The sequence below is a fragment of the Monodon monoceros genome, unplaced genomic scaffold (assembly GCF_005190385.1).
Source record: "Monodon monoceros isolate NGI ecotype Baffin Bay Population unplaced genomic scaffold, NGI_Narwhal_1 Super_Scaffold_16, whole genome shotgun sequence".
Taxonomy (NCBI): domain Eukaryota; kingdom Metazoa; phylum Chordata; class Mammalia; order Artiodactyla; family Monodontidae; genus Monodon; species Monodon monoceros.
In genome coordinates this window covers 73048093-73068377 of record NW_021703772.1, presented here as the reverse complement: position 1 = coordinate 73068377, position 20285 = coordinate 73048093, and the positions used below count along the sequence as shown (strand labels likewise).

Below are 20285 nucleotides of genomic sequence, written 5' to 3'. Positions count from 1 at the left end.
GGAGGGAAACCATACATTAAAATAGGGAAAGGTACACAGAGAAGGTGCCATTTAGGAAAATGCCACGTGGGTGTCTGGGCAAAAGGAGTCCAGGAAATGCAAATCTAAGGTTACCAGGTAGGAGCATTCAGAGTGTGACGGAGAAACAGGGAGACCAGTGTGACTGGAGGGGAGTGACAGCAGTGGAAAGGGTAGGAGATGGAGGGAGTATGGACTGTGTGGTCCCTATGAGAACTGTGACTTTCACTCTGAGAAATATGAGAAGTCATTGCTTTGAATAGAGAGGTGACGGGATCTGGCTTGCGTTTGAACAGGAGCACACTGGCTGCTGATCTGGGAAGATCCTACTGGGGTTAAGGGCAGAAGCAGGGAGAGAAGTAAGAGGGCTGATATAGTAGTCTAGGGAGAGATGATAGACCAGTACAACAACAGTAGAGGAGGTGAGAAGTAGTCATATGCTAGATACATCTTGAAGGCAAATCCAACAGGATTTGTTGACAATTTGATGGGAATTTGGAGCGAAATGCTAGTGAAAAACGATTTCCAGGTTTTTGGCCTGAACAGCTGGAAGGATGGAGTGAGTTATCACAGTTGGGATAGAAAAAATTGGGTGAGGATTTGGCGGTACTGCAGTAGACATCAAATGGAGGCTAAGTGAGCAGGTGGATTTATGAATCTGGAGTTTAGGTGAGAAATTTGGACTGGGGAAGTAAAATTGGAAGTTGACAGCATATAGATGGCATTTAAAGCCATGTAACAAATGAGATGACAAAGTGCCTGAGTGTAGAAACAGATGAAATTTCAAGTCAGGGAGGTGAGGGAGATCCAGCAGAAACTAAGGAAGAGTTGTCAGTGCAATTGGCAGTATACCTGGAGAGTCTAGTGTCCCAGCCCCAAAGAAATCTTCAAAGAAGTAAAGAATTACAGCCGAATAATGCCTTATGTGATCACAAGTGGAACTTTAATTCTAATACTTGTCCTTATTGTCAATCAATTTTAATATACAAAACTACAAACAAAATGTATGCGGTAACATTTTAGAAAGGAGTTATAGGTCACAAGAAGAGATTAATTGTAGAACCACTACTCTCATCTCAGAATGAATGTACACACAAATCCTTGTAACATATGAGTAAAGGATGCAAGTGCATCCTTGTCCTCTTTCGAAGGTCATCATTAATACCTCCTTTCAGGGAAACAACAGCATCTGCTTTTCTCTCCACAAGTTGGTGGGAGTGGGAGCCCCAGCGGCGGGCAGCTTGCCCTTTCCTGAGCAGCAGCCTAACCAGCACATGACCTGCAGGAACACCTGGATTCAGATACTTCTGCTCCAGGAAATGTTTCCTCACATTTCTTTCTTATGGAAACAGCAAGCGGTCACTTGCGTCATCGCTCCACCTGATATGCAGATGGAGGAAAATTTGGTAACCAGTTTAGTCAAACATAAAATGCCACGTCACAAACTGCTGCCCTGATGTAAGTTTAGTGATGAGCATCAGTTCTTTCTTAAGAGGCAGCCAGAGAGTTCTAGGCTTGTGAACCCCGGACCCTAGTCTTTCTCTCTTTGAGGGTGTTACCAAAGCTTCGGCGACATTATTCTGTTATGAGGGATTTTTTTGTCCTTGCCACGAATCCTTGTGACCTTGCTTTCTCTGCCAGCTGCAGGTACCTTCCTGGACTCTGTCCTCTCTAGCTTGCCCCATGCTGCGCTTTCCTTTTTCTGCTGCTATTGGAGCTGTTGGTAGCCGATTTCGGCCTGCCAATAGCTCTCTTCCAGGCCACTGCTGCAGCCTTTCCATTGAGCAGACCCTTTCTGGGCTGCCAACATGCACACTAAAGGTTGTATCTGTAACTCTGTAATTCTGTAGTTCTTGGGAGTATTTCTGTCCAAATTTCTTCATGGTGACAGGGACTCTTTATCTACCTCAGACACCACCGTTTCCAAAGGTGCACTCCTGGTACAGGAAGACCAAGGAAACAGACCAAAACCCCATGCATATGATGCTACCATGTTCCTATCTTTCATCCCCACTTCATTATATCCTTCCGCAAAAGCAGTGAAGCTTGGAAAAGCTCTGTATGAGGTAGAAAAGCTTGCTTTGGGGAAGGGCTGAGAGAGACTTCACAAGCAGCTGTTTTAACATACTTATTAGGGAGGTTATATACCAGTGCTAAGTGACACTGGAAAATGTGTTTCATCTGGCACCGAAAGCTCAGGGCTCCCAGGCCTAGTGCCCCTCCCCCTCAATCCCTCTCCCACTGTCAGCAATGGCCCTTTCCACCCAGTCTCTCCAGACAGCCTTCTCTAATGGTCTTTTTATGTCCCTTTAATACTACCAGATGACTGGATAACCAATCTGACTTCATAGTAAGGCAATGATGGCTAATAAATAACAACTTTTTATTTAAACAAGAGTCTTCTAGAGGCTCACTGTCCTAACTCAGAGGAGTCAGTCATTGACTTTGGACCGGTGCAAAAACAGATCTTTCTGCATTCACCTGGGACCACATGGATTACCACTTCTTATCTTTATGATTAATATAAGATCTCACCTTAAGTCTCACTTCATCAGAGAAGTTTTGCATGACTACCTAAACTAAACTCACCCACATTCATTCTACTTACTCACTCATTCACCCATTCCACTTCATTTCTCTGCATCACATTTACCACTATACCAGACTACATTTCTGTTTTCTTTATATATTAACTTACATATTATTTTACATGTATTAATGCATGGAGGTAAGTATTTAGCATCTTTCTCCATTACAGTATAAGTAGCATGAGAACAGGGACCTTGTTTGTCATTTTTTTTGCTATATCTCTAGCACTTAGAATAATATCTGCCATATGGGCATTCAATAAATATTTACTAAATGAATGAACAAATGAGTGAACAGAATGACCACTCAACCCCTACTGACCGTGGAAGACGGCTATAACAAATTCAACTGGTTCCTTCATTACCCAGCTACATTTATGGCTTGGAATTTTCTAAAGGACTTCGGAGTGCCACATAATTGTCCAACTAGGAAGAGGCAAAGCCTTAAAGTTAAGCCTCCCTTTGCTGTAAATTTCATACAATACTTCTGCTATAGCTGTAGCCCTTGGATCTCCTGATATTTGATAGGTGGACAAACTGCTTGAAATGGGGCCACGGACACCCCTAAGTCACTACTGTTATCCTGATCTCATTATCCTGAAAAATAATAGTGGGAATCCATTGTTGCTTTAAGAAGGACTTGGGTGAGGGAAATAGTGGCCGTCACAAAATTATTCTACCTTGAAAGGCTGAACCTTCAGAACAAGGTAAACCCACTGTACAATGCTGTATGAATGCATTCATCTATGGTTTTATAATATGCATATATCTGTCCCTCTCTTAAAGCAAAATCTACTTTAATTAAACCCCTAACATTCTGATTAAAGATGTTAATCCTTTTGCACTGTGAACTTGTGATAAGTACGTTCAATTTTTATCCATCTTTAAAAGACAGTGCCTGCTGCCTTTTGACACAAGCTTGCTTGCATGACAATATACGAAACATAATATTTATCCAAGATTAGTTTCACTTAAATCTTTGTCTTTAGTTGTTGGCAGCACACACAGTGGATTTTCTTTAAGGGTAATGGAAGAATTCAGTGTTATTTCTTTTGACAGATACTGGGAACTTTGGGAATGTATTCAGTCTTCATAATATTACAGCTCAGTGAAAGGGAGCAGAATCTGGCTTTAATTCCATTTTATATCCTTCTGCTGGTCCCAGAAATGAAGGCTATTGGGCTCTGGGAACTGCAGGATGATCACTGATAAAGTAAAGAAGATATTACAACAAGGATTAAAGATTATACCCAGTCTGGAACTGGACCGTTTCTTAACTCAAAAATGAGGAAAATTGGGGTTTTGAAATATTATTACACAAAGGCAAAAGGCAACCCATTGCAGCTCTTCACCCTCACAGTATCTCCTGAGAGATACTGTGGCTCAGAGAGGTTAAATAACTTTCCCAAGTTCTCACAGTAAATAAGAAGTAGCTGGGCTGCAATTGGAACCGAGCTCTGTCTGACTTGAGGTCCCTTTGCACCATGCCCTGCTGAGTCTTCCCAGCAGCCTCCCATGGATGCACAAGGTTCAGATCTCTATTCAGAGGAACCAAACAAACAAACAAACAAAAAACCCTGCAGGTTTTTCTATTTTAAAAGTTAGCTGTGCTACTTTAGAAAGAAAGCAAACCCCCTAAGGGCTAACCACATACCAAGATGGTTAGTGTTGGAATCAAATAAAGCATTACATTGATACTTATTCAGTAGTATGCACAGTTATTATTTTACCAAGAAAATAAGAGGGTGTGTCTGGGAAATCAAGCATAAATGGTAAGTAATTCATTTATTACGCTTATAAAGACAGGATTTTAAAAAATTGTTTCTTCTTGCTTTGCTGGTTTTTACATATTTTAAATCAAGGTCTGTGTCTAGAGTTTTGTTTGATTCATTTTAATTCTACTCTCCTGTCCTCTATCCTACTCCTGCCTTCCTGTACCAAGACACTCACATGTTAGAGAATGATTTGGGGCCACAGATTCAACTTTTTTTGTGTTGGCATTACCTGTGACCTGCCTCTTCCCACCTGTGACCTCAGTGGGGCTCCCTGGGTTCTCCCTGTTGGAGCCTCTGCCCCTAGCACAGTAGGCACATCCTCTGCCCATCCTGACACATCTCTGGTTGGAGGTCCAGCACCCAGCAGAAGCACAAGTCCCCAAGTTTGCAGCTGGACCTCCTGGAGATGACAGCATGGTCCTCATACCAAGATAATGTGAGGCACAGAAGCTGAGCAAGACCTTTGAGGTCCAACCTGCTCCTTTCTCCGAGAATGAAATAAGACCCAGAGAGTAAAAAGTGACCTGTCTAAGGAAACACAGCCAGATCAAAATGAAGATGGACTAGCCCTGTTATCTCCTGCCTCCTCACCCCCTTTCCCGGCACTATTCCATAGGTGTAAAAGAGTATCATATTTATCTATCGACAGATTACTTATACTTTCTCCTTTTTCTAAAAGGCATTAGCAGCAGCTTTCAATAAAAGATGAATGTATAAATAATTTAAGCAAAGGTAAAGAGAATAAGAGGCATGTATTTAAGGGAGTGGATGGGGAGTTCTCAATATCAAAGAGCTACCTGGTAGGGCAATACTAAATCTAAATACTTAGATTTAGTTCTGAGTTTCCTAGAGGCCAAGTTGAAAATGGAAACACTTTGAGTTACACAGCTCTCATTATCTTATAAAGAAAGCATTTAAGGTTTGTCATAAAAATGTTATCCAAATGTTAAACTTAAGTGAAATTATCAGCTATATTACATCGACAGTGTCTTTAGTAATACTTCTATAAAAGATATGGGACAATTTTTGATAGAGTTAATGCTAAATCTTGGTTCTCTGGGAACCTAAAGTACTAGGGTGCAGGTATGAACATTTGCTTTAATTTGATTTAATTCATGATAGAGTTTAAAGTCTTTAACGCAATAGCTGTCAAATATCAATGTGCAAATAATTTAACTGAGTTTCTTGTTTTAAGTACAGATTAACTGCCCTTTCTTATTCCTCACTCCTTTTTCTGTATGTCTGTGATAAAGCCTAAAAATCTGCATTATTAACAAGCTCTAGTTCTGATGCAAGTGGCCAGTGGAGCACATTTTCAGAAATGCCAGTCTAGATGAACAACTTGTTCCTATGCTCCTTAGCTTTGATCAGATCCTTTGAATATAAATTTTCTCCACTTGGTTTTTGATTAGCAGTCAACAGCCTGTGATAGACGTCTCAGAGGAGACAGAGGAAGTGCAAAGGTTCTGGGTTGTTGAGGTTTCTGTGTTTTATATACCAGGCACCTGAGAAATAAAGATGGGGTCTGCCTAAAAAGCTCAAACCTTGAGAAGTGAAGGGCTCCCTGTAAAGGGCCGGGGAGAGGTGGGAGAGGGGCAGTCCTAAGGGCCAGGCTGGACACTCCAAAGCCAACCTTTGCTGCTTTGCCATTTTCTGAGACCCAGCCCTGTTTGGTTCTGCTGTGCACAGGGAGTTTCTGCCTCACATTGCTGCCTTTGCCTACAATTCATGGGAAAACCTTCCTGGAACTCCATTCTGAATCACAGAGGTGGAGCTAAAGCAGGGATCCATGGGGGACCATAGATTTCTAATAATTCAGGGTGGGCTTCAGGAGCCCTGAAACCCTTGAAATTATATACAATATTTTGTGTGTATGTGCATATGTGTATTTTTGTGAAAAGAGGTTGCAGTTAACAACTTTCATCAGATTTGCAAAGGGACCAAAAACAATCAAAGAGTTAGAATCACTGGGAGTTCCTGGTGTGGCCGAGGGTACATTGAGCTTCACGTTAACACTGGTGTGTTCCCATCCCATTGCAGCCTGAGGTCAGTTAGCTGACAACCTCCTTGGTGACAGCTAGGTCACTGAATGCCTCTCTGCAGGAGCCATCCTGCCTGCCCAACCTGAGGATTATGGTAGCAAAGCTGTCAGGCTTAACTTTGACAAATTGTTTTGGGTAAATTAGTCCCTTTTAATTGCTTGTGGAAATAGTAATTTTAGACGACAAGATTATTACAGGCTGCTTGTTAATGGGTCCTCTAGCATCAAGAAAACACCACTGAGATCACGACGACCTGTTCTTGTCCCTCTTTGGCCTCACCCTTGAAATAGCCGGAGAAGACGTTAAGTCAAGTCAGCTCCCGCTCCTTGACAAGTACAGAGCACGTGTTTCCTTTTATCCTTCTGCCAAGTGAAGGATTAGAGAAGTACTTTCATCTTTTCCCTGCTACCACCAGCTCATGTCAGCCATCACAGACTTGCTGATCATTAACTTGAAAAGCCGAGGAAGTTTCTAGCTCTTCCATTTACTTGTTTACCTGTTGGGCCAACTTACTTTACAACTGAATGAGTTTTGAATAAACAGGGTACTAGGTGATGAAAATACTTGACTCAGCTCAAGTTGGATATTTTCAATTGCTTTTCAGTTCACTGAACAGGAGGGTCAGTTTGACTGATCTGTCTGCCTTATGGTTCGCCATGTGCAGAGGAGGAGGGATGGGAAGTAGAGTGTCTTCTCAGCAGTTTATGAAGCTGGGAATTGACTGGTTATTTACTAGCTGTGTCCTACTGGGCCATTTTACCTCCCTAAGCCCTCATTTCATCATTTGTCCAAAGGGGATAAAAATAAGAGCTAGCTCATGGCACAGCTTTGAGGTCTAAATGGTATCATAAATACGCAGCATATAGCAAGAGCTAAACCAAACAAAAAAGATAGCATCTATTATGATTACAGTCCATTTCGCCTTCTCAAATCCAGAAGTCTGAGATAGTGCAGAATTCAAAGAAATAAATATCACACTCAAACCCAACTTTATCTTCATGACCTCAAAGCTTGTGACTGTAGCTACATCTAATCCCAGATCCACTGAAATCCTTTTTAAAATGATGCAGATGAACATAGAGATTGTGACACTGCTGTCAATTCAAAGTGGTTGTCACTGATTTCAATGTGTATAACCACATTCCTTGAAATCAAAGATTTCATGTGAAACTGATGATAAAGAATTTGCAGGGGACCCAATGTCTCTCTCTTGTTCTTGCTGGAACAAACCAAAGACGCCGCTTTTATGGTGTGTTTTCAAAAATGAGAATTTCATTTTTTTTAAAAGAAAGATGTTTGCTCTTTCCCCCTAGTTTTGTAACTATCACAAGATTTTGTCCTCATTCTTTAGAAACTAAATGCTAATAAATGTGCTCCTTCATGGAGCTGATTCTTAAGCATATCACTTATGCATATCATTTCATTTAAGCATATCATTTCATTTTTTTTTCTCAGATTTCAAAAGAGTCAGTACTCGCCTTTATTGCTATTTCCCAAGGTTAGTGGCCATGTCTCTTCTCTATTTACTTCCCTCTCCAGTAGGCAAACTCAAACACTGCACCAAGGAGTAAAATGTCATCTCAGGAAAAAAATGGCTAGCTCTCTAGTTATATCCTGAAGTAAGAAAAATCTGCTTGACGTAGAGAATGGACTTGAGGACACGGGGAGGGGGAAGGGTAAGCTGGGACGAAGTGAGAGTGTGGCATGGACATATATACACTACCAAATGTAAAATAGATAGCTAGTGGGAAGCAGCCACATAGCACAGGGAGATCAGCTCGGTGCTTTGTGACCCCCTAGAGGGGTGGGATAGGGAGGATGGGAGGGAGATGCAGAGGGAGGGGATATGGGGATATATGTATATGTATAGCTGATTCACTTTGTTATAAAGCAGAAACTAACACACCATTGTAAAGCAGTTATACTCCAATAAAGATGTTAAAAAAGAAAAAAAGAAAAAGAAAATCCTGCTCTAAGAATTGGAAATGGGATAGAAAGCTGGAGGTTTGTGTATCTTGGATGGCAAAGATCCCTCCTTGTTCTTATCTTGAACACAAATCTTTTCTAAGCCTTAATGTAGCCAATTATAGGGGAAAGGAGAAGGGAGAGTGCTGAAAATTATTTCAATTAACTTATTTAGGTGGAGTGTTTGGTGGGAGTCCACAGAAATATGAATTATAATTCATATGGAAGTCTGGAAGGTTCAGTAGATTGCATTTATGTAAAGGGAAAACAACACAAAGTACATGTGCTAGGGACACGGGGGTGTCTGGTTAATGTTTCTATGCAAAAGATAAACCCATTTGTTTGGTAATGGTCTTATTTGCTCTTCTAGCTGCTGTGGTCTGTGTGACACTTCTCAACAGACTTGAATGCGACCAGATCAACTCTCCCCATGATGTTCTGGTGGAGTACCAGAAACGGCCTCAGCTCCTAATCTCCAGATTCATCAAACAGCGGCTTGGACTTCGTGACCAGACATCATAGCTGGCCAGCCCAATCCTTCCCTGCAAGTTTGTAGTTCCAGTCATAATTTGAAGTCATATATTATTTGTGGCAATTTTATATAGTTCTCATCCACATGCTAAAATCATAATTGAATGATTTTATACAACCCTTTCTCTTAAAAAAAGAATTTATTGTAAAAGTTTAATAACTTACATTAAATTAAATTCAAATTTCATTTTAGAATGAGTTAGCTAAGTCAGTCTAATAATTAAAACTGTAAAACTCCTGTACTGTGACATTTGGAGTTTCATATGCAGCATTAATTAGGTTCACATCAAAATAGATCAACCACTTGTGGATACAGTTACCCGTCACTCTGTTTCTGAAACTAATCCAGAAATTCATGTTAGAACGTTGTCAGGCACTTCTAGATGTTGGACAAGTGACAGAAATTGATCATGCATATTCAAAATATTTACAGAAAAAAAGTGTCAGTGTAATGTAGGTCTATATGAAAAAGCTACACTTAGGGAAATGTGACCATACTTCTTTTTTTTCCCCTGCAGGATTTCAGTGCACCACGTAATAAGGTTAGAGGCTTAGGTTTGCCCATGTTTGTGATTTTATCACAAAAAGTAACAACTCTAGATCACACACTGATTTTCAAATGAAAACCCTTGGAAATGCAAAGAAAGATCTTCATTTTTCTTCAGAAATCACAAATGATTAAATCACCTTCTAGCAATTATTTTTCTTTTAAGAAAATGCATTTTGAAGAGGCTGTACTTTTTTTTTTTTTTTTTTGCGGTTTGCGGGCCTCTCACTGTTGTGGCCTCTCCCGTTGCGGAGCACAGGCTCCAGATGTGCAGGCTCAGCGGCCATGGCTCATGGGCCCAGCCGCTCCGCGGCATGTGGGATCTTCCCGGACCTGGGCACGAACCCGTGTCCCCTGCATCGGCAGGCGGACTCTCAACCACTGCACCACCAGGGAAGCCCGAGGCTGTATTTTTAAAATTTCATTTCAATATTAACTTCATAGGCTGAGGAATTAATAACAAGTGAATTTAGACCTGCGTTTAGGATGTTAAAGTCATCCTTTCGTGTGACTTTGAAGCAGGTCTTGCCTGCACCCAACCTGTACCCCTATTCAGTTTGACCCTCTGGCAGGCATGGCGTCACTTAGGGAATACACCTTGCTCTGTATGAGTTGATGCCTCCTGGGGGGTTCTTCTAAGGCTGATACACTTAAGAGTTGGGAAGCATGGATGGCGGAAGGGTGGAGGAGAGCTTACAATCTTGAATAGCATGTAACATTGTGTACATATATTTATATTGTTGTGGCTCAAATAAAATTTAATTCCAACCATGAGAGAGACCTCTTTTTTCTCTTTGTAATCAAAGACAATAAACAATCTCCTGAGAGGAGCATCAGTTTGGGAACTTTTTTGGCAATAGATATGCTCGGAGTGCAATTTTTAAAGTATCCCAGTAATTCACCATCAAATACCAGCATCAGAACTAAAAGTAAGGTAGAATAATACTGAGGTCATTAGTGTGGTTTTCACTGTGTTTCATATATATTTTTAGACCAGGTGGAAACTACTTCAGACTGTTCTCCGTAAGCCTTCAATATGAACTTTTATTTACCTGTTCCTGGAAAATCTTATTTTCCTTTTTATTGAGAGAAGAAGAGAGGTTATGAGAGAGAGAAGAAAGAAATAATTGCAGTCAGTCCTCCCCTCAGCTCCTGTGGAAGGGTGTGTGTATGCGCACGCACCTGCCAGCAACCTGGGACACCTCTTTGACAAATCTGCTTTCCTCATTCCCACATCCAAACAATTGCCAAGTCCTATGAGTTGATTCTCCTAGATAGCTCTCCAACCTGTCCACCAGTGGACAGCCCTCCTGCTCCTCAAGCCAGCTTCCTCCCAGCCCCACCCACAGCCTCCCACAACGCCCTCTGCAGCCTCCTTAAATTACTCATCACCGCTTGCAATTATGTCATGATTTGTGTCTCTATAGAATTAATGTGCCTAGGCTATAAGGCTCATGAGGACAAAGACTGCATTTGTTTTATCTACTGCTGTACCCCAAGCACCCAAACAGCGCCTGTCTCATTCTAGGTGCTCAGTAAAGGTTTGTTAAATGAAGAATGAATCCGCTTCATACATTTCCTTCATAAACTCTCACTAAAATGCCTCTAGTCTTTACGAGACTTATCCTTTCCTTATTCAGTCCCTTGTCATCTCAGCTCTCCTTGGCTGTCCCTCCCAGGACATCTCATTTTACGGGGTGAAAGTCCTCTGTACCATCAGTGTAGAGTTGTGGTGATGTCTAGAGCTTCTTGCTTTCTGCTATAGCACATGTCTTTCCCCTCTGTCAAAACCAAACCCTAGATTCACCTCCTTCAGGAAGGTCTCCAAGTTTAATTCCCCCTCAGTTCATCACATCTAGTTCCCTTAGAACTAGGGTTGCACTAGGAAGATATCAGTGTGTCCTCGTTTGTAGGCTATGCTGAGAACACTTGTCCTTTCTCAAGAACTTGGATAATGGCTGCCCAGCTTGTCTTCATTTGGGAGGCTCATGCCTCCCTTCGACTGCCCTCCTTCTACCCTTCGACTGCCATGGAGTGCTGTCAGATGCAGGCATTCAGTCACTACTCACCTGTTCCTGCGCTAAGTCTGGGAGCCAGCTCTTCACCTCACCTCTAACCCCACCTTCTCCACTCTAGGAGTCTCGCCCTCCTAGAAATCTATTCAAGAAACAGACAGGCTTGCAAAAACTCTTCTGGTGATTTCTGTATATGGGTGTTGCATGTATTTTTGGTGTGTTTTTTCTTTGTTCATTCATTCATTATAAATCCATATCCCTCCCTCTTCCCCAAAAGAATCAGAGACAGTTTACAAGGATAAATAAAAGCACATCAAGATAGTACAAATTAGACCTAAGTGGGAAAGAAAAAGGAAAAGGGAAGGGAAGGGGCATCATTGGCACAAAGCCTGAAGCTAATACCAAGATGCATCGCATACAGTCCATGCACCAGCCGACAGGAGGCGCTGAATTGGCTCTGGGCTGCCTAGCAGCTGCTTCATAAAGAGAAAAATTTTACAGCATCTCTAAGACAAAATGTGAACTAATCATCAGAAGAAGAACAACTAGCCGTGATTCCAAGAGCCAGAGTGTAGTGTAGTGTAGCGGTGAGTGTGGGGTGTGGGGTGGGGGAGGGGTGTGTGTGTCAGTGCCTTTACTCCAGGTGGCTCTCAACACTGCTGCACGTTAGGGTCAGCAGGGAAGCCTTCAAAAACCACCATTTGGGGCCCCATCTCAGACCAGCTAAATGAGAATCTCTGGAAGTGGGACTGGGAAACCCTATTAAAAAAATTTCCCCTGGTGATGTGCAGCCTGGGTCAAAAGGCACTGATTTAAAAGAATGAAGAGTCTGGGAATCTGGCAGGCACTCCTCCAGCTGAACTTCTAGAAGTCTTTCAATGGTGCCTCCACTGGACTAGTTATATAAAGGTCAAGCTCTTTTACTTGACTCTTACTCCTCAACAAGAACAGTATCTTTTTTCTCTAACTGAGGTATAGTTGACAGCTAAAATGTATATATTTTCAAGTGTACAATATGATGACTTGATAAGATACACACATCGTGGAATGATTACCACAATCAAGTTAATTAACACATCCATCACCTCACATAGTTACCTTTCATGCAATAGCCAAGCTATGGAAACAACATAAGTGTCTGTTGACTGATGAATGGATAAAGAAAATGTGTTATATATATGTGTATGTATGTGTGTGTGTGTATATATATATATATATATATATATATACACACACACATACACACAATGCATTGTATCTATCTATAGATAGATAGATAGATACACACAATGGAATATTATTTATCCATAAAAAAAGGAAATCCTGCCATTTGTGACAACATGGATGAAACTGGAGGGTATTATACCAAGTAAAATAAACCAGACAAAGACAAATACTATATGGTATTACTTACATGTGGAATCCAAAAAAAAAGTCAGATTCATAGAAACAGAGAGTAGAATGGTGGTTACCAAGGGCTGGGGGCAGGGAATGGGGAGATGTTGGTCTAAGTGGTCAAACGGTACAAATTTCTAGTTATAAGATGATAAGTTTTGAGGATCTGATGTACAGTACGGTGACTATAGTTTAACTCTGTGCTGTACACTTGAAATTTGCTAAGAGTAGATTTTTAGCATTCTCACCAAAAAGAGGAACAATATCTTAACCATTTTATATCTCCAGCAACGTGCACAGTGCCTGACACAGTAAAAGTGAATTAATTATACATATTAATATATTTATATATATTGTTATGGATTAAATTTTTGTGTTCCCCTCACCAAATTCTTATGTTGAAGATCTAACCCTCAGTGTTGCTATATTTGGAGATAGGGGTCTATAAGGAATTAGGTTAAATGAGGTCACATGATGGGGCCCTGATCTGATAGAATTAGTGTCCATATCAGAAGGGACACCAGAGAGCTCACTCTCTTTCTCTCTCTGTACACATGTACTGAGAAAAGTCCATGTGAGGATGCAGTGAGAAGGTTGCCATCTGCAAACCAGGAAGAGAGCTCTCAACCGATATGGAATCAGCTGGAATCTTGGTCTGGGACCTGTAGCTTCCAGAACTGTGAGAAAATAAATTTCTGTTGTTTAAGCCACTCAGTCATTGTTATTTTGTTATGGTACCCACAGCTAAGACATATATCATATGTATGAATTACACGCGTGTGTGTGTACATATATAAACAAAACCCAAAAAACAAACAAAACCACAATCAATCAACCAATTAAAGCAAATACATAGCTGACTACCTGTCAAGTTAATTTTGCCCAAATGTTATCCCTTGACCAACCTTTCCAAGTAACATGTGTACATTATTCAGTGTAATTTGCTACGTGTAATTTGCTACAGCCAGACCAGTTCCTCTGCTCCATGTTTCACTCCCAAACACACTAGACCATTGACACACAACACAATCTTAGTAAAACACAATCTTTGGTCCAAAATACACTCAATAACTTCTCCTGGTTCATTTTTATCCAGTTATAGAATGTTATTTAATGCTTTGCACCCTGTACGTACTTAACAAGGACTACAAACTATCAACTTCAGAAATACAACAAAGTGAGTTTAAATTTTATATCCTTCTTTTAAAAACATAGCTCTTAACATTTGGGATTCATTTTGGAGACTGCTGATAAAAATCTATGGACCTGCTCAGCAGAAAAATGCACATTCACATGTATACCCCTGAGTTTGCATATAATTTCATGGGTTTGCACACTTTCCTTGGGCTGAGTCATGGCAGGATACCTGTGTCCCCTACCACAGGCCACAGTCCCTCTGGATGGCCCTAGTCATACTGCTGTCCTCTAGGTTCTGGTTATTGCTCCCTTCCAGACCCCTCACATCAGGGCTGGTAACAGCTGTTCCAGCTACACCACCCTTTGTTGTTCCCTAAATCCTGCCCACCCCTTTGTGGATAGTCCTTTCAGGAAATTCTCTCAGTTCCCCAGTTTAATTGTACCATCTGGTTCCTGCTGGGATCCATTAATACAGCCTCCAAAATACATCTGGGGACCAAAAACCATTCGGAAAAATGTAAGAAGCTAAAGTCATTCTATATGCAGATCTTTCAATGATAATTCTTTTACTGCAAAACAGAAGTTAGTATTTTTCTTCTTAACTGCTAGAGCACTTTAAAAAAAGATATAACCCTCTATTCGAGAATGTATGCTTGTATTTAAAATTCTCCTGGAACTCTCCAGGACTTGCAGCTTGAAAAACAGGGTGTTCAACTTACACTTTCTTGGCTGGCTGCTGAGCATCCCATGTATTATAGAATTGAAAGCTTGAGTAAAAGACAGATAAATGGCCTCTATTGCTTGCCTCCAAGCTACATGTTCCATCACCCTGTCATGGAAGGAAATTAAAATTGTCTGACATACTGAGTTTCATAAAGCCACCCTGTTCCTCTCCAGGATCCCGTGTGCCTCTAGATGTCTATACCATAAGTAGATTTTTTGAGGATTTGATCTACAATCTTCATCTCAGGATCAGAGCTTAAGTAAATGCAATCCTTAGTTATTAGGGTCTTTCTTTGTCCTTTTTAAAAAATAAAGAAACTCTATAAACATTTCTTTCCTCAGTCCTCCTGGACTTTCTCTATCTCTTAAGAATTCTAAAATATTGGCCAGTGGGGGTCTACCATCCAATGTCTCCTAAGATGAAGAACTAAAAATACTTATAATTTGCAACCTGCTTCATTATTTACTCCTCAAGGGTTTTCCTCATTTCTTTCTTTTTTTTTTTTTTATCGGTATGTGGGCCTCTCACTGTTGTGGCCTCTCCCATTGTGGAGCACAGGCTCCGGACGCGCAGGCTCAGCAGTCATGGCTCATGGGTCCAGCCACTCCGCGGCATGTGGGATCTTCCCGGACCGGGGCACGAACCCATGCCCCCCGCATCGGCAGGCGGACTCTCAACTACTGCGCCACCAGGGAAGCCCATTCCTCATTTCTTATTTGCTTTTTCACTCCTCCTAAATAGGTGTTGCTCAGTCTGGAATCAACGTAACATTTATTTTTCTAAAAACTGAGCATAGCAATTTTAACTTGAGAATAAAAGCCCACCATTAAATCACCTTTTCCCCTGAAACCTTAAATATGATTTGGACATTATTTTTATAAGTATAACATAGTTTAAAAAATCATCAGGCAAACAATCTAGAAACCGGTATCATCTAGTTTGTACAGGATTAGTCAAAAATTACCCTCCAGAAGGTAGTAATTTAAGATTGTGTCTATTTATTTTCTAAATTTCTAAAATTTCTTAGAAAATCTGTTATTCTCTATAGTAACTTAATCATTAACATTATGAAGCACTGGGGACATTTCAGAGTTACAGAAATCATCTGAGTAATCTGATTTTGCTCTCTCCTCTGTTAAAAAAGGAAGTACAAATCCTTAAAAATCTGGATTCTTCTTTTCACTTCCATATCACTTTCTTTCTTTTTTTTCTTTTTTTTTGTGCGGTACGTGGGCCTCTCACTGCTGTGGCCTCTCCCGCTGTGGAGCACAGGCTCCGGACGCGCAGGCCCAGCGGCCATGGCTCACGGGCCCAGCCGCTCTGCGGCATGTGGGATCCTCCCGGACCGGGGCACGAACCCGCGTCCCCTGCATTGGCAGGCAGACTCCCAACCACTGTGCCACCAGGGAAGCCCCAACCTTATTTCCTCATCTGAGTTTAAGGTCCTTTGCATTTGCACTTCCTCCCGACATTGTAACCAACAGGAACCAATGATGGGGTAAACAAAATGTTACCCATGTCCCACTTACGCTGGGTAAATAATCAGCAGTGGACACGAATCTACTAGCTAGATCTGCCTCCTACACTGCCTGGTCCTTCTCCTTCCCCTTGGTCTCCAGAGGTCACACCTATTCTAGAACTGGTTCCATGATTGATTCAAGGTTGCAGTGCCATGGACATGCTCTAAGTTAACATGTAAATGATAGAAAAAATATATTGATAAAGGACCTACTTTGCACAAGTCACAGTGCTAGGTGTTGTGGGAAAGCAAGACACAGTCACCTCCTTTAGACAATTCCCAGCCTACTAAGTTTGAGGCACTAAGGCAAATGTGCGGATAACTACAATTCAAGGATAATCTGATAGACTTGAAAAGAGAGGTGGAAATAAAAGTGTTCTAAGGACTTACCAGGGGAAATGATTGAATGGAGATGGAAAAGTTTGAAAGGGTTCCTTGGACAAGGTGGATATTTGAGATGAACTTTATTTAAGGGCCATAATTTTGAAAGAAACTCTAAAGCGGGTGTTGCCATCAAAGGAAAAAGCATGAAATAAGACAAAGGAGGACAATACAGAACATATATAAGAATAGTAAAGAATCCTGTTTTGCTGGATCTGGAAAGGTGATTTGGGGTTCTATTATGTGAGGCCCTAAAAGTCAGAGTAAGGAGTTTGGACCTTATTCCCAGGCAAAGGGAAGTGGCTGAAACACATAGAGCGGGACTGATTGGCAGTCTGAAGGGGTAAGAGGAAGGAGGAGGAGTAAGGCTGAGATAATTACTGGTAACAAAAAACTGTACCTGGTGTAGGTGACCAGGACGTGACTAGCTCCCTCTCACAGTAGGAGGGCACATCTCACAGGGCAGAGATGGAGTAAAGATAAGCTGGGGCTGTCAAAGGCATTGCTTTCTTTTTAGACTAGGCAGCTCCCCTACTGTGAAGGTCTGTGCCTTCAAATTTTCACCTAATAAGTTAAACAGCTTACGTACTTCAGAATAAAAATTCCCTTCTCATGTGAAGATAATGTGCTTCCAAAGTCTTTCTTTTGCTAAAAGGCTAAGGAAAGTTCAAACATGACAGAGCCAGAGCAGTAGCTGTGGGAGAGAGTGGCATTTAAAGGGCTGATGAGTGAGAGATGTCAGCAGTGATCTCAGTATCTATTTAGATAAAACTCCTTATGGCTTTGTGGCTAATAAAGAATCTTCTATCTCCCAGAGGATATATGTAAAGGCTCGACTCACAGATGTAGAGAATAAACTGGTGGTTGGGGGGAGGTGCAATATAAGGGTGGGGCAATGGGAGGTACAAACTGTTAAGTATAAAATAGGCTCAAGGCTGTATTGTACAACACAGGAAATATAGCCAATGTTTTTTAATAACTGTAAATGAAAAGTAACCTTTAAAAATTAAAAAAAATTTTTAGAGTAAACCAAACAAAAATAAATAAATAAAATTTAAAAATAAAAGTAAAGGCTCAATGAAATCCTGTCACATGCTACAACATGAATGAACCTTGTGGACATTATGCTAAGTGAAATAAGGCAGACACAAAAGGACAATTATTGTATCTAGATAGTCAAATTCAAAGAGAAAGAAGTGGTTATGAGGGTCTGAGGGAAAGAGGAAGGGAGAGTTATTGTTTAATGGGTACAGAGTTTCAGTTTGGGATGGATAGTGGTGATGGTTACAAAACCATGTGAATGTATCTAATGCCACTGATTTGTACACTCAAAAGAAGGTTAAAATGGTAAATGTTATGATAAGTATATTTTACTACAATAAAAAGTAAAAGCTCAATGAGGTCTGTATTGTGGTTTTTATAATACCAAATTCTAATTTCCTAATTTTTGGAAAGAAAGTTCATGCGATATGGCCTGATGGAATCACGCCTGCTGGTTGGCAATCTACAATGGGCTTCTGTGTTCTACAGAAGGAGTCACATTGGCTCTAAGAAGCTTGCTTGGTGAGTGAGAAATCAGAGCAAGGAGCTGGGTATGGTTATGATTACCAGTAGAGAGACTGTTTTGCCTAATATTCTCATCTTCAATATAGGAATATATCTACCAAGGAGGCCTGAATCTTTGTATCAGCCAGTCTGGGCACTCTTCCTCAAGATAGTATAATTAACCAAGGTTATTTTTCAAAGCACAGTTTATCAGAGTCAGGAATGCAGTAAGAGAATATGACTAACACATCAATAGCTATCAGAAACAATGATGAAATCTAAAACACTCAGTAGAGAGAAGAGAAGAAGAGCAAAATCAGGAAATATTCCTATAGGATCAAAGTCTGTGATGCTAAAATGAAAACTGCCTGCAACAGTTTTGCAATGCAGTTATGTATTGCCCTTGGTATAAATACTTTGGCATCTCAATGACAGTAAAAGACCATTTAATAAGGCTATTTATCTTTTCAGGTTGTCATAGCACATATGGGACTCTCTAGGATCGAAATATACTGCCAGGTAAGGAAAGAAACTGGTATGAAGTGGGGGAAGATAATAAGATGAAAAATGAAATATTGAGAAGGAAGGGGACTAGTAAGGAAGGAAGACAGTTGTGAAATAATGTTGTGAGAAGAAAGAAGTCTACTGAGGGTTCTGCAAGATGGAGAGCTAACATATCCCAAAGCACTGGAAACACCTGCAAACGCTGCATAAAACATTTCTGGAAGAGAATCAAAAGATGCTAACAGGAAGGAAGAAACTTAAAGCCAGAGTAGTGACCTGACAGCCTGGAGGCTTGGAATTAAAGTTTACGTAGACACATTTTCGGTGAGGTGTTGGGACTAAGACTCAAGAGAAAAAAATCTGCCCACCTGCAGAGGAGACCCTAGTAAATCTTGTCTGCCTCTGTCTAGGCAACCTGTGGGGGGAAACATGTAATTCCCTGAGAGATACAAAATCCATGCTTGATCCTTACTTGGGGTTGGAGTTTAAATTTATATTGCATTCCAGGAAACCCCATTTCAAAATACAAACAGAAAATTAGGTTATGAACAGAGATGTCCCTGGCACTCCTGGCATAAGTAAAAGCAAAACTACATGGTACAACAGACACAGACAGGTGGCAGGGCATTTTCACAAAATATTCAGCCTCATTGAATATGAGGCTCATGATAAAAAGTCACAGAATAAGTACGTAACAATTTTTGTGTGAGGCACAGTAAATGGTCATAAAATACAGGAAGATTATATTCAAGAATTTGAGTTACTAGATGGGATATAGAAAGTGACTACCAAAGAGAATATCTTTAAAATTATTAAAGCTGTAACAGAAGTAATTGAAACACAGAAATGAGAAATGGAAAAAGTCAAGGCTGCTTTGAATGATGTTGATGATGATAATAATAATAGCACAGCACTGACCACTTTTCTAGATGTTTTGCAAGGAAATTTCCTGACAGGCCAGTGGTTAGGACTCCTGGCTTTCCTCCTGCCAAGGACGCAGGTTAGATCCCTGGTTGGGGAACTAAAATCCCGCAGGCCACGGGGCATGGTCAAAAATATAAACAAATTTTAAAAATAAATAAATAAAATAAATTCCAATTTTAATTTAAAAATGCTTTGCAAATACTAATTCATTTAATCCTCAAACAACACTGTTATATTGTGTTATGAGGTATTATTATTTTACCAGTTTATAGATGAGAAAACTAGAGCACAGAGAGATTAAGTAACTTGCTCCAGGTCACAAGTCTAATAAGAAACAGAGCTGAAGTTTGTACAAAAACATTCTCTATCCAAATGTCTTAGTCCATTTGGGCTGCTATAACAAAAATACCATAAACTGAGTGGTTTATAAACAACAGAAATTTAGTTCTCTCAGTCTGGAGGCTGGAAAGACCAAGTTCAGTGCCAGCAGATTCAGTGTCTGGTGAGAAGCCATTTCCTGGTTCATAAATGGCCATCTTCTCATTGTAACCTCACATGGCAAAAAGGGAAAGGGAACCATCTGGGGTCTCTTTTACAAGGGCATTAACCTGATTCATTTGGGCTATACCTTCATGACCTAATCACCTCCCAGAAGCCCCATCTCCCAATACCATC

The 20285-nt window shown here is 40.7% G+C and overlaps 2 protein-coding genes across 7 annotated transcripts in view; one reads left to right on the top strand and one right to left on the bottom strand.

The window, feature by feature from the left end:
- UPP2 (uridine phosphorylase 2) overlaps positions 1–10244 on the top strand; it is a 44069-nt gene extending 33825 nt beyond the window's left edge. The window contains exons 7-8 of one of the 3 annotated variants that reach the window (XM_029224764.1): positions 7879–7921; positions 8759–10244. In XM_029224764.1, coding sequence (XP_029080597.1) covers positions 7879–7921; positions 8759–8795 — 80 coding nt within the window. In that variant the 3' untranslated portion in view covers positions 8796–10244. Of the gene's footprint in view, positions 1–7878; positions 8200–8758 lie in introns of those variants that run through there. The other 2 variants (XM_029224761.1, XM_029224763.1) reach the window with 2 other exon arrangements.
- The window catches only part of CCDC148 (coiled-coil domain containing 148), a 408125-nt gene that overhangs the window by 92526 nt on the left and 295314 nt on the right, over positions 1–20285 (bottom strand). The window lies entirely within an intron of this gene.